The sequence below is a fragment of the Rhinolophus ferrumequinum genome, chromosome 12 (genome assembly GCF_004115265.2).
Source record: "Rhinolophus ferrumequinum isolate MPI-CBG mRhiFer1 chromosome 12, mRhiFer1_v1.p, whole genome shotgun sequence".
NCBI classification, from domain to species: domain Eukaryota; kingdom Metazoa; phylum Chordata; class Mammalia; order Chiroptera; family Rhinolophidae; genus Rhinolophus; species Rhinolophus ferrumequinum.
The window spans coordinates 80,440,083-80,454,611 of record NC_046295.1 but is presented as its reverse complement, the minus strand read 5'-3'; the positions used below and the strand labels follow the sequence as shown (position 1 = coordinate 80,454,611).

Sequence of the window (14,529 nt, the reverse complement as noted above, 5' to 3'; positions counted from 1 at the left end):
TTGTTAGTGGTTATTCTAGAGAGTAAATATGCATCCTTTACTTACACCAGTCTATCTTGAATTAATATTATACATCTTCATGTAGAACGTAAGAACCTTACAGCAGTATATTTCCATTTACCTTGCTCCTGTCCTTTATGCTTTTGTTGTCATACATATTACCTGTACATATGTTATAAACACCACAATACATTGCAATTGTTTTAGCTTTAAATAGTCTTCTTTTTTTTAAGTCAAGAAATGCAGGGAGAAAGCCTTTTATATACAGCCACATATCAACACTCTTCACTCTTTTGTTTAGATCCAAATTTCCATCTGATATTTTCTGTCATCCCAAAGAAATTCCTTTAACATTTCTTGTAGTGAAAGTCTGCTGGTGACAAATTCTCTCAGCTTTCATCTGTCTGAAAATGTCTTTATTTCACCTTCAGTCTTGAAGGCTGTTTTTGCTGCATATAAAAATCTATATGACAGTTTTTTTTCTCTTAGCACTTTAAAGATGTCATTCCATTGTCTTATGGCTTGCATTGCTTCTGATGAGAACTCAGAGATTATTTTCATCATTGTATCTCTACAGATACAGCAGCTTTCCCCACACTCTGGCTGTTTTTAATATTTTTTCTTTACCTTTAGTTGTCAGAAATTTAACTATGATGTATTAAGGTGTGGTTTGCCTTGTGTTTATTCTGCTTGGGTCTCAGAGATTCTTGGATCTGTGGGTTGATTTTTTTCCATCAAATTTTGAAATTCTCCTGCCATTTTTTTTCCAATATTTTTTCTGCCTCCTCCCCTCCCGCCCTTCCTGGAACTCCAGTTACATGTGTGTTAGACAACTTGATATTATCCTGTGGTTCCCTGAAGTTTTATTCTGTCTTCCAGTCCCCACCCCCACCCCCTGGCCTTCAGTTTGGATACTTTCTGTTGCCTGTTTTCCTGTCTTCAAATTCACTGATTGCAGTCCATGCAGTGGCGAGTTCCATTTAATATACCGTATGATCCAGTTCTAGAATTGCCATCTGGTTGTTTTTCAGTTTCCATTTCTCTGCTGAGATCCCTCCATCTGTTCACTCATTTTAACTATCTTTTCCTTAAAGTCTTAAACATATTTATAATAGCTGTTTTAAAGTCCTGTGTGCTAAGTCTGACATCTGTATTGTCTCTTGATTTGATTTCTATGGCCTGTTTTTTCTACTTATCGGGTCACATATTCGTCTTTTTGTTGCATCTCAAGTCCTTTCTTTTTGATTATACACTGGACATTGTGGTTCTCACACTGTTGAGAGTCTGGTTTATGTTCTTCTGCTTTAAGAACATTGAGTTTCGACAAGAAGTTAAAGTACTGGAGGATCCATTTGATCCAGTTGAGGCTTGTTTTCAGTTTTGTTAAGGTGGGACTAGTGTGCTTACTCCAGGGCTAGTGTATTCTTACACCTCCCTGCAGTCTCAGCTAAATGTCTGGGGCTTCAGCAAGGTCTCCAGCATCTCCCCACACTGTGTCACTCTCCACTCAGTTCCCAGCTTCTCAGGAGCCTTCCTCTACCAGACCCGTGGAGTCTACACATGCACAGCTGTGCATTGGCCAAAGACTCAAGGGAACCGCGTGCAGGTTCCCGGAACCCCTTCTCTGCACGGCCCTGCCCTGTCCTGTTCCACAAATGCCAGCTCCCCCAGAGCCACAAACTCCGATCTTTGTTTCCCGCTGCTCTGCTTGGGTTCCACTGCTCCTATGCCGTGTTTTGAAAAGTGGCCATAGGTAGAAATCTAGGATGGATGTGGGACTCTGTCAAGCATCACAGCCCTGGCTGTCGGTCGTCCAGGGCCTGAAAAGAGTTGCTTCCTATATTTTGTTCAGTTGTATGGCTTTTTATGACGGAAGGTAAATATGATACCTGTGACTGCTTCATGGCCAGAACTGGAACTTAAGGGTTGAATGTCACAGAGACTGGTTTGAATCCCAACTTTGCTGCTTGCTGGCTCTGACCTGGAACAAACAGGTGACTTCACCTCTTTGAGTCTCAGTTTCCTTATCTAGAAAACAACAGGCTGCCTCGAGGACCGAGTAAGAGCATGTTTCACACAGGGTTTGTCCTATTGAACAGTCTCGGGGACCATCAGCCTTTAGTATTCCTTAGGCGGCCCTTAGCGAGTGAAGCCGCCCACCACTCCGGGTACAGTCGCTGCCGTCATTTCCAGTGACAGAAGCACGTCATTATTGTGGATGAAGTCTTTGGTGATGGCTGTTGTCCTAAACCTTCACTTTATTCAGTTAATTTTAGGATTTTTTCCCTTTTTTTGGTTTCTTTAACATAGGAAGAAAACTCCTTAGGCTTAAAGTTAAGAAAAGAAAGATTGTGCAATTAACAGCTCATGAAAACACAGCTTGAACCTTCCAGCTTTGGCTGTGAAGGGCTTTCGTAGCCAAGGAGAAGGTTGCCTGTAGTTGTTCATTCCACACTTCTTGCCTGACACCCCGTGCGTGTGGCCATGGCGGGGGTCTAGGAACGCCGTCGGGCTCCTGCTTGCAGGGACGGCATCCAAGGGGTTAGCAGCAGTGCCCAGGGAACTCCAGTATGCTGTCTGTGTTCCCCCGGAGTCCCTCTGCTCTGTAAACGGACCTGTGTGTGGACCCAGGGTCCCATGGAAACGCTCTGCCAACCAGGTGTAATGGAAACAAGCTTCCCCACCCTCCCCTGCGTAATAACCATGTGAGCGTGAGCTCACTTGGGGCACGTCGCTTGGGCCCTAGCAGTTCTCCACCTGAATGTTAGTCCTCAACCCCGACCAGATTCCCGCTCAGTGATCCCGCTCGGTGGTCCCACTCACTGATCCCGCTCAGTGATCCCGCTCGGTGATTCCAGGCATAAACCAGGGCCTGCAGGAGCTTCTGCGGTGGCAGCTTTGCAGTTTGTCTTCCCCACACCGTCCATTTCTAGCAGGTTCTTTGCCAAATGTATTCTTTTTCATTCTGCATCTTCCTCCTCAGCTTTTTTTATTTCCCAACTCCTTTTTGATATTTACTTTCACTTGGACACACACCCACACGCAGAAAAAACTCTTTCATATTTTCTTTCAGTGACCTTTTTTTTTCCCCTCAGCAAGCAGCACTAGGGTTTCTTATTTCTCATTCTTCCTTCGATTTAAAATTTAATGGGTATCTTTCTGTTCCTCTCCCCTCCAGTCTGCTGTGGACAACTGTTGAAAGAGGCTGTGGCAGACAAGTCAAAATATGGCGAGGTCATCCAGCCCTTTTTCGAAAAGGAGATGGCAGGTAGGCCGCACTTTTCCATAACTGCCAAAACCTCATGGGCTCTGGAGAGACATGGCTGCCTGCAAGGCTCGCCAAGCCCCTGGGAATGCAAACTGGGGGAAACAATGGGGAATGGGCACAGGGCTTTCTAGTAAGCAAAGGCTGTGTTGCTGCTCCCTGGTAAGGCCTCTGGCCGCCACGCCTGTCCCCAGTGAGGGGGTTTGTGGCTGTGCAGTGTTATCCCCGATGGTTGGGAATGGTTCTGGCTTTCAAGAATGTTTGCTTTCCGTAACCGACAGCACTTAAAAGGAGAGCCAGGAGGGGCTACAGACCTGCCCACATCCTTTGTTATTTGGGGTATAAAAATACTATGGGCACACATTCTGATTTAATCACCAGTCAGAGTCAGAAGGTCCAGACAGCTTTGCAGATGGAATGATGGACCGGCCATTGGTCCTCAGAGGGTCAGATGCTCCTTGTCTGACGGGGAAGCCTGGACCACATCCTTCCAGACCCGCGTGTGGTCTACGACCTGGAAGCGTTCCTCAGCTCCAACCCCCACCCCCAGAAGGGCACCTTTGGGATCATTCGAGTCTAGTTTCCTGAGTCCGCCAATGAGCTGTGGCCACACAGCCAGCTCCTGTCTGGGCTCCTCGAGACCCTGTCTCCTCCTCAGCAGTGCGTTTCCCTCCCACGTCCTCTCGCGTAAAGTGCCACAGCTCCTCTGTGTAGTCAGTACAAGCTCTGTTATCAAGTCTGACATGAAAGCATACTGAGTGTGAAGAAAAGCGACCCCGGGAGAAGCCCTGTTCTAATGGGCCATGCGTGTGACGACCAGGACACACCCCCCCCCACCGCCCCCTGCTGACATGCTCACTGCCTTCTCCTACCAGGACCCAGTGAGTGGGTGAGGAGGCAGGAAGGACAGGCCGCTTGCTCAGAGAGCTCCCCGGGGGCGGCATCCTGGCCTGGCTCTCCCAAGTCCCTCCTTAAGATGTTCCGATCCCCGAGGTCAAGTTCAAGTGCCCCAGAGTCAGTGACGTACACAGGGGAAGGCCAGTGTGTGAATCTGCTCATCCCTTAGTCTCTGCGTGGCAAGTAGAATGAGGGGGACACAGGAGGGAGCAGGTGACAGTGCAATGAAGTGCGAGCTTTGGTGCTTTCTGTTGGCTCAGACCCTGGGGCTGCCCCGAGCAGCCGGCCCCTCTGGAGCCCTGGGCCTCTCAGCGGTGAGATGGAGACAGAAACCCCTGGGTTCAGGGTGTCCTGTGGACGGGGTGTGAGGTGTGTGTACAGTGCCTGGAGTCTGTTAGGAAAGCGTGACAGCAGACGGAGCCAGAGCAGCAGTAACGGGGACCTGAGGCAGAGCTTCCCTCCAGCTCGGCCGGCTTGCTGTTTATGGGGGTGGGGGGTGACCAGCACCCTAAAGAACGTTTGTCGGCGGAGTGAGTGAGTGTGGAAGCTAGTCAGCAGGTTCATATCATCGTAAGTCGTGCTGCGTAGGAAGTGGTCCCTCGCACGGCTGGACGATGACTGCTCTGCTTGTCCACCAACAAGCATTCAGTGGCTCAGAGAGAAAGACAAGGGCACGCAGCAGTGTCGGCAGTCGGGGCATCTCGGCAGCGGTGCCGGAGCTCTTTGACTCGCTCCTTGCAACTTTTCGGTACTTTTGAGGTGATTGGGTTTTCTTCTTTTCAGAATGAAGTTGCAAAAAGTAACTATTTAGGTGGTTTCCAAATTTGCTCTTCTTCCATGATCTTGGACCTGCACAGGCTTGTGACCCCCTGACTGTCAGGGTCCATGCACGGACCGGTCACCGCTGACCCGTCATTCTGTGTTGAGGTGCACTCCTGCCGCCAGCATGCGTGGACGCCCTGTCCCCCTGCGTGTGGCCAGCTCGTTCATTTCCCATTGCCGCCGAAACAAGCTTAGTGATTTAAAACAACACAAATGTGTGGTCTTACCGTTCTGGGGGTCAGAAGTCCTCGCCTCAAGGAGCCGCGGGGTTGCGTTCCTTCCCGAGGCCCCCGGGAGAAGCTGCTTCCTTGGCTTTGCCACTTTGTAGAGGTCCCTTCCTCCATCTTCAAGGTCAGCAGGGTAGCATCTTCCGATCTTTCTCTCTCTGGCCACTTAACATAAACCCAATGAGTCTTTCTAGTGGTGGTCGAGAGGCAGAGTTGTTTTCTTGTTTTTGTTTTTCGTTTTGGTGACTACAAAGGAGACTGAGCGCGCAATTTCCTGTAAAGTTAGCGAGACCGGGACCTTCGATCTTCAACACTTTGTGCTAAGTTTTCCCTCTAGAGCCTTTTGTTTACTTAGATTGTGTAGCTCTATATTTCCTACAAAATTAAAGACACAACAACAGCCAATATCATACCTAACTAACAGAAGCAATAAGTTCTGTCATTTCACAAATCCCAACCTCGCAGGGACAACAAAGAATGCATTTACATTCGTAACCACTAACAGGGTCTCATTAGTGGGATGTGGAGAAGCTGCAGAGAAACCAACGCGGTCCGTGGGCAGAGGAGGAGGCTGGCACCACCCAGGTCGGCAGCGGCCCGCTTCTCCACCAGCTGAAACAGGAGGAAGTGGAAATGATTCTCATAATTCAGTTGGAAGAGAAGGTCAGACTGAACATGGAAAGCCTGCTTCGCCAACCACAGCCGGGCTTATCTCTGAATGACTGCAGCTGGCAGCCCGGCCGAGCCCCACTGCTCCTCGAAAGCAGAACGCCGATATCTGGCACCAGGTGGAACTGTGCCATGTTTGGGGCTTGGGGCGCTAATCAGCCACATCAGCTCCCCACACCCTGAACTCTGAACCCATTAGAGACAGGCCCCGAGGTTGCGGCAAGGAGGGTGTGACGGGTCCGAGGGCTCAGCTAGGCTTCCCAACAGGCCTCTAAGTCCAGGCCGAGACACAGGCCAATGAAGATGCAGATGTGGCCCCTTCCCCAGTACACGGCCATGCCCCGAAGGTGGGTACAGGAAGACTGGCCCCAGGCCTCCCCCTGGAAGAGCCTGGCTGAGTAGAGGCAGAAGTGGGAAGAGAATCCACTTACACTGGGCGAGGGCCAGCCCGCTGGAGGCTGGGAGCTGGAGGGACAAGGCTGGCCCATGAGTGACTCTCCTGTCTGAGGACAGAGGCAGAGGGCAAGGGGACAGCAAAAGTCCCCTTCCCTGCGCTGCCCTGGGATCGTTAGGCGCCTCCTGAATATGCCAGAGCAGCACAGCGCAGCCCCCGCCACACCCACTGGCAGGACTTCTGGAGGATGGAGACGATGGTTGCTGTCTTTCTTTTGGGGGCCCATTGAGGCATCTCAGGTTTCCCTCTTCAAAATCCTCCACGTGTTTCAGATATCTGTGCCGTCAGTGCCAGCAGCATTCCCGGGAACACAGGAGAGCACTGGCCAGCGCCCTGCACGTGTTTTCACACATAAAATCCAGAAGTCTGCATGGTTCAGGGAGCTCAACTAAAGGGCAGAGGTCCTTAGTAAGGACACAGAGACTTGTCACCCTGGGGCAGAGCCCTGGCACCTCTGAATGGGCAGCTGTCACGGCCAGAGCATCCGACCATGTGTGGAAACCCACCCTCACACCCCAGGCCAGCCTGTGCCCTCTTCCTCTGGGGCCACTGCCCTGTGCTCCTGGCTGCCAGCAGCCTCCGCCACGTCCCGGCTCTCCCTGGGGTCCCTGCCGGGCAGGCTCTTGCCCTCTCCACTCACCTTGCAGCTGCACGCCCCCGGGACGGTTTTGTTATTGCATCTCGGCTACCCTCGCGCTCGGTGGAATCGATCAGATGTCATCCTTTGCCCCTGTGGAGCCACGTCCTCTTATTCCCCTCACGAGGCCTCAGGATGTTAACGTCCCCGTCGTGACCTCTGCAGACTTAGTTATGTTCTTTTTTGTCCTCACGGGTGCTGCCAACACCTCCTTTCGAATCAGCAGCAAAATTAATAACTGTTGTTTTCTCATCTTTCCACGTTTACTGGGCAAAGGACTGCAGGGCCCCGCCTAGCTCGTGCTAAATCTCTCGATCCTAGGCTCCTGGCAACAGCACCGTGGACAGAGGCGTGGGGCGATGCTTCCTGGGTGCCCTGGACTTTGAAATACATAGGTCTGACCTCCGAAACTCATTCTAACTCGAGCTACAGTGAGCGGACCAAATTTATTCCCGGGGTTTCTGCACGCGGCGTCCTTATGTGGCCACCTCCATGACCATAAGGGACATTGGGGCTGAGATCATGCTGGCTGGGCTGCTGGGAGGCGCCTGTCACCTGTACATGGGTACGAAACAGGTAAAAAAATCTAAGCTGGGCTTTTGGAAAAACGACGTCTCAGCTGCTTGTGCAACACGTAAAATTCGATGGTTGGTGCTCATGGCCTTCACTGCCCCTGTCTGTTACGGCGCTGTGTGCTGATGGGCTTTCTTCTCCCCTAAATCGAGTAAAGGAGCGTCTGGATCTCATTCTCTGCTGAAATCGTGGGCGACTCCCTGCGGCCACCACCTCCACTTGTGCTCGGCTCCTTCCCCAGGGCTCGTTCCTACCCCAGGGCCTCTTGGAAGGTAAGAGTTCTCGGCCCTGGAGACCTCCAGCTTCCCGAGGAAAGCAGCCATCTGTCAGCGCCCACTGGCGTGTCTGGGTTCCCGGCTTTCACTTAATACGACAACGAGCCCTCCTCACCGGCCTCAGCTCACCCCGAGGGAGAAATGTGCACCGTTCATTTTAGCCCTTCGCCCAGGAATTTCAGCCATAAACAGCCCCGTGGCTCCGGGCAGTGGGCACAGCCTCATTCCAGACTGCCGGTTCTGATTAGTGGGACAGAAGGGTGGCCTACCCAGCGCTGCTGGTTGTTTTCATTCTCGAACGCAGCTTGCGCTTTCTCTGGTGGCCGGCTACCTGGGAAAGATACTGTAACAGCCAGAGGTCTGCCTTGTCGTTGTTGGTTTAAGTCTTTGCTCTGAGTGTGTGAGCTGCTTGTCTTGATCTGTCCGCGTGGCACTCAGAACGCCTAGGGGTTGTCAGGTCAGGGACCACCCATGAGGGCATGTCCCCAGCAGTGGGGGGTTAGTCTCCCTTCTGTGGGTGGAAGGGAAAAGTGTGCATCCCAACACCTGCCAACCCTCCTTGTTGGCCAAATTACCATGAGCAACTAACGCACTTCACCCCTGCAACCAACCCCACCACGGCCAGCATCCTCCCAACAGCGGAAACTCTTCAATTACAGGAAGGCCCCCATTGCTGGTGCACACGCCAGACAGACTGACTTGCAGGGGAGAAAACACCTTCGTAGTTAGCATAATAATTTCCCCCTAAAAGCGCAAGTCCTGCTACGTGGAGAAGGGAACGTGGAAGACGGATCATTACCGAGTGTTACCTGTGCCCCCTCCTGCACCCCCCGATACTTCTGTCTGGAGAGGGTCCCTCATGGCCTAATAGAGCAGTATCTTTCCCAGGTAGCCGGCGAAGAGGCGGGAGATTTGAGGGAGTTTCCACTCTCGTTTGCACCCTTTCTGGTAATGAGGCCCCCCCACCGCAAATGCAGACCTCGTAGCACAAACAAGCCAAACCAACCCCAAATTGGGATGATTACGAGCGTTTTCCAGAGCTTTCTGTGCATGGGCATCCCAGGAGGCTTGGATCAGAGCACAGCCAAAGTGCTTCCCTTTTTAGGGGGAATTAATATTCTCATCACTAAATGCACACAAAAGAGGCGACAATAGACCAGCTTTTCGCTTTTGTTAAAAACTTGCAAAGAGTTGCTGAGTTGAAAGCCAAAGTAAAGCTTCCCGTCTGAGGAGGTAAGCGGACTGCAATCTCCTGTTCTCAGCAGCCGCAGCCTCGGCGAGCTGCCAGCCGTCTACGGCGGAGGGGGCCCCTGAGGGACCTCTGCCCGCTCAGCAAGCCTTTGCATGTGGTGTGTTTGTACTAGCTGCAGACAGCGCCTGACGCTCTAAATAATTCACCAGTTGATTAATAGACTCACAGGGGTATAATTAGAAGAGGGAGAGACAGTGGGTACAGTAACCGGTGCAGTGCTTGGGGGAACAGGGGCCTTTATTTTTTTAAAGAAACTTTCTAGGGTGCTGGGCGTTTGAAGATAAGTTGGGAAGAGCTCAGTGCCTCTTCCCTTTTGAAGTGGAAATAGGACAGTTTGAATCCGTCGAGTTTAATTTTTCACAAGCTTTAGGGGCCCTGCAGTGCAACTCCCTTTTTATTATTGAAAAAAACTCCACAGTTTTCTTTCATTTTTCTACACACACCACACACACACACACACACACACACACACGCACACTCCAAGCAGTAAGTAATAAACACATTAATTTACTCTTTTATTCAACGTGAATTTTACTCGGTTTACCTGCCTGGGATGTGTCCCCACATGTCTCTTGGGTGCCCCACCCAGAGCCCCCACTGCAGGGCTGCCTATCGGTTGAGTAATGGATAACCCTGTAATTTATGCATTTTAAAGGAACCCTCACCTTGGTCTGACAATGCTTTTGAAGTAGCTCCTTTTTTCAAGTCAAACTTTTGACTTTTCTGCTGGGACTGCTACAAAGATTTCCTCATGGAAACGAGGCACGAGTCTTCAGCGGGAGAGAGAGCCGTGGCCGTGGCCGTGGCCGTGGCCGAGAGAGCCCAACAGAGCAGCAGGTCTCAGAGTAGCTGTTGCATTCTGAGGGTCAGAGGGCCTGTTAATGCGAACAGATAGAGAAAAGGGGTCAGCGCCCCCATTTATCAACAGATTCCTGTCCCTAGAGAGTCTAGTCCATCTCCTTGTTTTTTATAAACTAGACTTTCATCGAAAAGTGTGCGTTGTCTCTCTACATTATTAAAACAATGCTTCACCTGGGCGTCATCCAAAGGTCTGTCACCAAAAGGTCACAGAGCTTTTGCTCCATGACCTGTCAAGTGGGGAAACTGAGGCAGGGAGGGGCTCTCGATTCATTCGTGCTTCCATTCAATGAAATGTCTCTGTCCCCAGCCAGAGTGGGGTTTGCCTAGTGCCGTCCTTACCAGCTGGCTGCGTCACAAAGAGGGGCGGCCACAGATGTTTCTGCTGGACTAAATGTGCTTGCCGGGTGTCAGGTTCCAGATCGCAGAATGAAATGAAACAAAATCCAGACATTTCTGGCCAGTCGGAGGTGAGCCCAGAAGTGCATGGTGTCCTTCTCTCTCTGACCAGAGCTCTGGAAGCATTTCCCCCTTCATGGGCAGCCCCGGTGGCTTTCAACCCACTCAGCTGTGAAATCGGCTGCGACAGGCGGGACCCCGAGGGCCCAGCCTTCTCCTCCAGCTGGGAGGTCTCCCCTGCAGCCGTCTGGGCGGCTCCTCTCACGCCCCAAGCCCTGTGCAGCTTGCAGCCCCTTTCCTGCTGGGAGTGTCCCTGATGGGAGCTGACACCAGCTGCTTCCTCGTGGAGCTGTGAGTGGAGTCAGTGGACGGGGAGGATGCCCTGGTGACCTTCTGCAGCCCCTGTGCCTCGGACAGTCGCCGTGACCCTGAAACAGATCAGGGACGTGAGACTGGCTGGGCTTTGTCAGCTAGAACGTGGCACTAGGCTTCTCCATAGGGAACATGCACAGCTGTGATGGATGATGGGGGAAGTGTGGCGCCCACGCCCCGCAGCTCTCACCGGTCACACCGCTCTGAGCGAGAAGGGGACAGTGGGGGGCGACAGTGGGCGTGGGGCAGAGGAGGTGATTGGCGGGTGGGGGCGGAGGGGAGCGGAGGGGGAGAGGTGTGGGAGTAGTGTAGAGTATTAAGTGCCCGGTTCCATCTGTTCCCATCCTCCCTCCCTGCCACCATCCTGTGGCGCCCAGGGGTCGCGGCAGGCCAGCAGGGAGACTCCTTTCTTCTCGCCTCTCGCCTTGGACCTCGAATGCACACGTCTGATTTATCCCACCTGTGATCTTGACCTCTAGAACTCTGATCTCACCGCCCACTTTTGGTCATGGTTGGGTTCCAGGGAGGTGAGCCGGACCTCCTCTGGGACGCCTCCCTACCTCAGGGTCCACGCCCCCCCGCCCCCCCGCCCCCCACCCCTCAGGCTCAGTCTGCCTGGCCGATCATCTACTCCCCCGTCCCCAGCGCCAAAGCAGGAGCTCAGCTCATGTTTGTGAATGAATGAGTGAGCACACGGCATGGTGTGGGGGTACCAGGCAGGCCCGCCCTGTAGCATCTGGGCCCGGAAGCTGCCCTCCCCTGCCTGTATTCTGTATGGGTGAGACCCCCTTCAAGGTCATGGGGGAACAAAGGCGAGAACAGGTGATAGCAGGCAGCAGGCAGCGTGGCGGGTTTCTGGAGAGGAATCCTGCAGTGCTGACTCCTGGGTAGTCAAGGAAGCAGCTGGAGGTCTGCACTTAAAGCCCCAGTTCAGACTCTGCCACCTTCCTCCCAGGCGTGTGACCGTGGGCCAGCCACCTGGCCTCTCAGAGTTTCCCCAGTATCAAAGCCATTGGTGTGTAACATGTACAGGCTGAAACTGTGTCTATAAAATGTTTAGCGCAGTGCACGGCACGTGCCAGGCCAATGGATGGATACTCACTAATGTCCTTCACGGTACCAGTAGCTGTCATCGTTGTAATCGTAGCAGAAGTGATGGTAGTAGCAGTGGTTACATGCTTCATGTTTGGATTTTTAAAATATTTTATTCTTGTTCTGTGACTGCTACCTGCTTTGGGTGCCAGGTCCCCTTGGTAAGCGGGAAGTGGCAAAGGCCCATTTTCCCACACCTGCAGTGCTCCAGTCACCTATCGCACCTGCCCTACAATCTAGTGGCATAAAATGGCAACTGTCTTATGCTCCTGATTCCATGGGCCAGGATCTCAAAAAGGGCATGGCCCTTCCTCTCCAGCCTGACTTGGGCCTAACTCGGCGTGGATCCAATGGCAGGAGATAACTGGGCTAGTTCACCTGGGGCCAACTCTGGTTCTCAGTTCTGGTGGCAGCTTGGTTCCTTGCTTCTTCTCCCTGTTGCCTGTGCGGGAGCTCGTTTGTCCAAGATGGAGCCTTCATTTCCATGCCTGGAGCCTGGAATGAGATGCTTGGAACTGCCAGGGGCAGAGTTCACGCCACTCCTTCGCCTGCAAGGCAGGGAATGAGCAGAGACTGGGCAAGTGGCCCTGGAGCCAGGTGGCCTGGCTTTACATCTGGGCCCCACTGCCTATTAGTGTGTGGCCTTGGGCAAGTTACTTCCTCTCTGTGCCTCAGTTTCCTAATCTGCAAAATGGGGTTGTTAGGAAGACTACATGAATTAATACTTGTATTGGAACAAATACGTGCCTGGAACGGAGCCCGGTTTGCAGTAAGCACTTAGCTCACATGCTTGTTAAATGAATGCACCATCGCGTCTTCCATCCCAGGAAGCTGGGCTCATGGTTGCTTCCCAGCTTCCCGGCGGTTGTGGATTTTCTTCTCACAGATCACATGGGCAGCGGCATTCTCGCTGCCCTTGAGATGTGGGGGAAATAACTCGTCTGAGCCCCAAATTCATTCAAGTGGCAGGAAATCATGTTCTTTAAACTCTTGGAGCTTCAGAGTCCAGTCCATGTGAATCCGTTGCACTTTGAAACCGTCCAGTCCACACACACACAGACTGGCTGACCTCTTCTCGTTTTCCCACACACTTTCAGAGTCCCCTGCAAGGTGGAAAAATGTGTTCTAAGAAAAGAATAATTATCAAATCGTTACACAGAGTGTGGGTACATGAGCATGTTTATTAAATGCCTTATTAATTTGCTAAGTGAGGTACCCCTTATTTTATGGAAGAATGTCTAGTTTTAAATGGTTTTTTTTCTTTCCTATCTAAACCTTCATTAGAGAGACAAACAGAAGTGTCCACCATTGGGGGGCTCTGCCATGCAGCTGCGACGTGTCAGTCGTGTGTGGGCCACTCAGTCTTACCTTCGCTCTTTGCCCGAGTACATGAGGCAGAGAGGGGAGCGACGGAAGTGACAGGAAGAGGGTTGGCCGCTCCCTGGGGATGAGCAGCTCAGAATATGCTCCTAATTGGTAAGAGCCCCAGGGATAATGTACTTTTCTAGACTAGAAAAAAAATCCAATATCCAAAAGATTGTTATTTCCAGGCACCATTGTCTGCAAAGCAGTTTTAAATGCTATTGTTAAGCAATAGAGATGTTAGAATACAGGTTTTTGGAACCTAAAGAAGTCTTAGAAGACATCTATTCCATCTTGTGCCTGGGAAACCCAGGCCCGCTGAGACGGAGGCCTGTCTGGGGCAAGTGACTAGAGGTTACCAAGGAGGCAGGCCAGATCCAGGGCTTGCTCCCCCTGAAGAACTGCCGGGCGCGGCCAATGAGAAGAATCCCGGTTCTCCTCATTATCTCAGAGGGTTTAGAAATGTTTATCATTTCAAGTGCTCATTTAGGGCGCAGTATCCATGATGTACCAGCAGGTGGCAGTAAATAATAAACAAACAGCATCACCAAGGGCACACGGCCCAGGTCCTGGTCCTGGGTGGGTGCTGCAGGTCCTTGTAGGACACCCGTGATTTCTGGTTCCCTCAGCGAGCACGGCTTGCAGGCTCAGCTGTGGGGCCAGGAGTCATCCGGGGGGCGGGGGGTGACAATCTTCCAGAAATGGTAGGAGCTTAGCTTTCATCGAATTACAGTGACAGTAAGTTGGGACCTCAAAGGGCCCAACTTGTGTCCTGGACTAAGGCCCCAGCATTCTGGGGAATAGATGTGTGGGGGTGGGGCTGGGAGCCCCGTTTCTTTCAAGCACGAGATGAAAATGAAACAGAAGCAAGCCCTCTTCCTCCTCCCCAGCCCTGTTCTTTCCTCAGGCGCTCCCACTGGGCCCCCTTCAGGAGTGGGTCAGGACCCAGAGCTGTGTTGGGAGGTTGGGAAGGGGGGAGAGAAGCCAATTCTGAGTCTTCATGAACCTGACAGATGTCACACTGACCTTGATTTCAAGGGGGACTTGAAGAAGGAAAGAAGTAACAGGGGCAGTCCCAGGGTGCGTGAGTGTGTGTGTGTGTGTGTGTGTGTGTGTGTGTGTGAGATACCGTGTTTCCCCGAAAATAGCTCCTAGCCAGACCATCAGCTCTAATGTGTCTTTTGGAGGAAACATTAATATAAGACCCGGTCTTATTTTAATATAATACCGAGTCTTATATAATATAGTATAACATAATGCCCAGTATAATATAATATAATATAATATAATATAATATAATATAATATAATACCTGGTCTTATATAATATAATTAATATAAGACCCGGTCTTTTATTAAATTATACTATATAAGAC

General features: G+C 51.6%; 1 protein-coding gene across 2 annotated transcripts in view; it reads left to right on the top strand.

The window, feature by feature from the left end:
* The window catches only part of AK8 (adenylate kinase 8), a 115,028-nt gene that overhangs the window by 52,401 nt on the left and 48,098 nt on the right, over positions 1-14,529 (top strand). For both annotated transcript variants that reach the window (XM_033123348.1, XM_033123349.1), the window contains one exon: positions 3,179-3,268. In XM_033123348.1, coding sequence (XP_032979239.1) covers positions 3,179-3,268 — 90 coding nt within the window. The remainder of the gene's footprint in view (positions 1-3,178; positions 3,269-14,529) is intronic.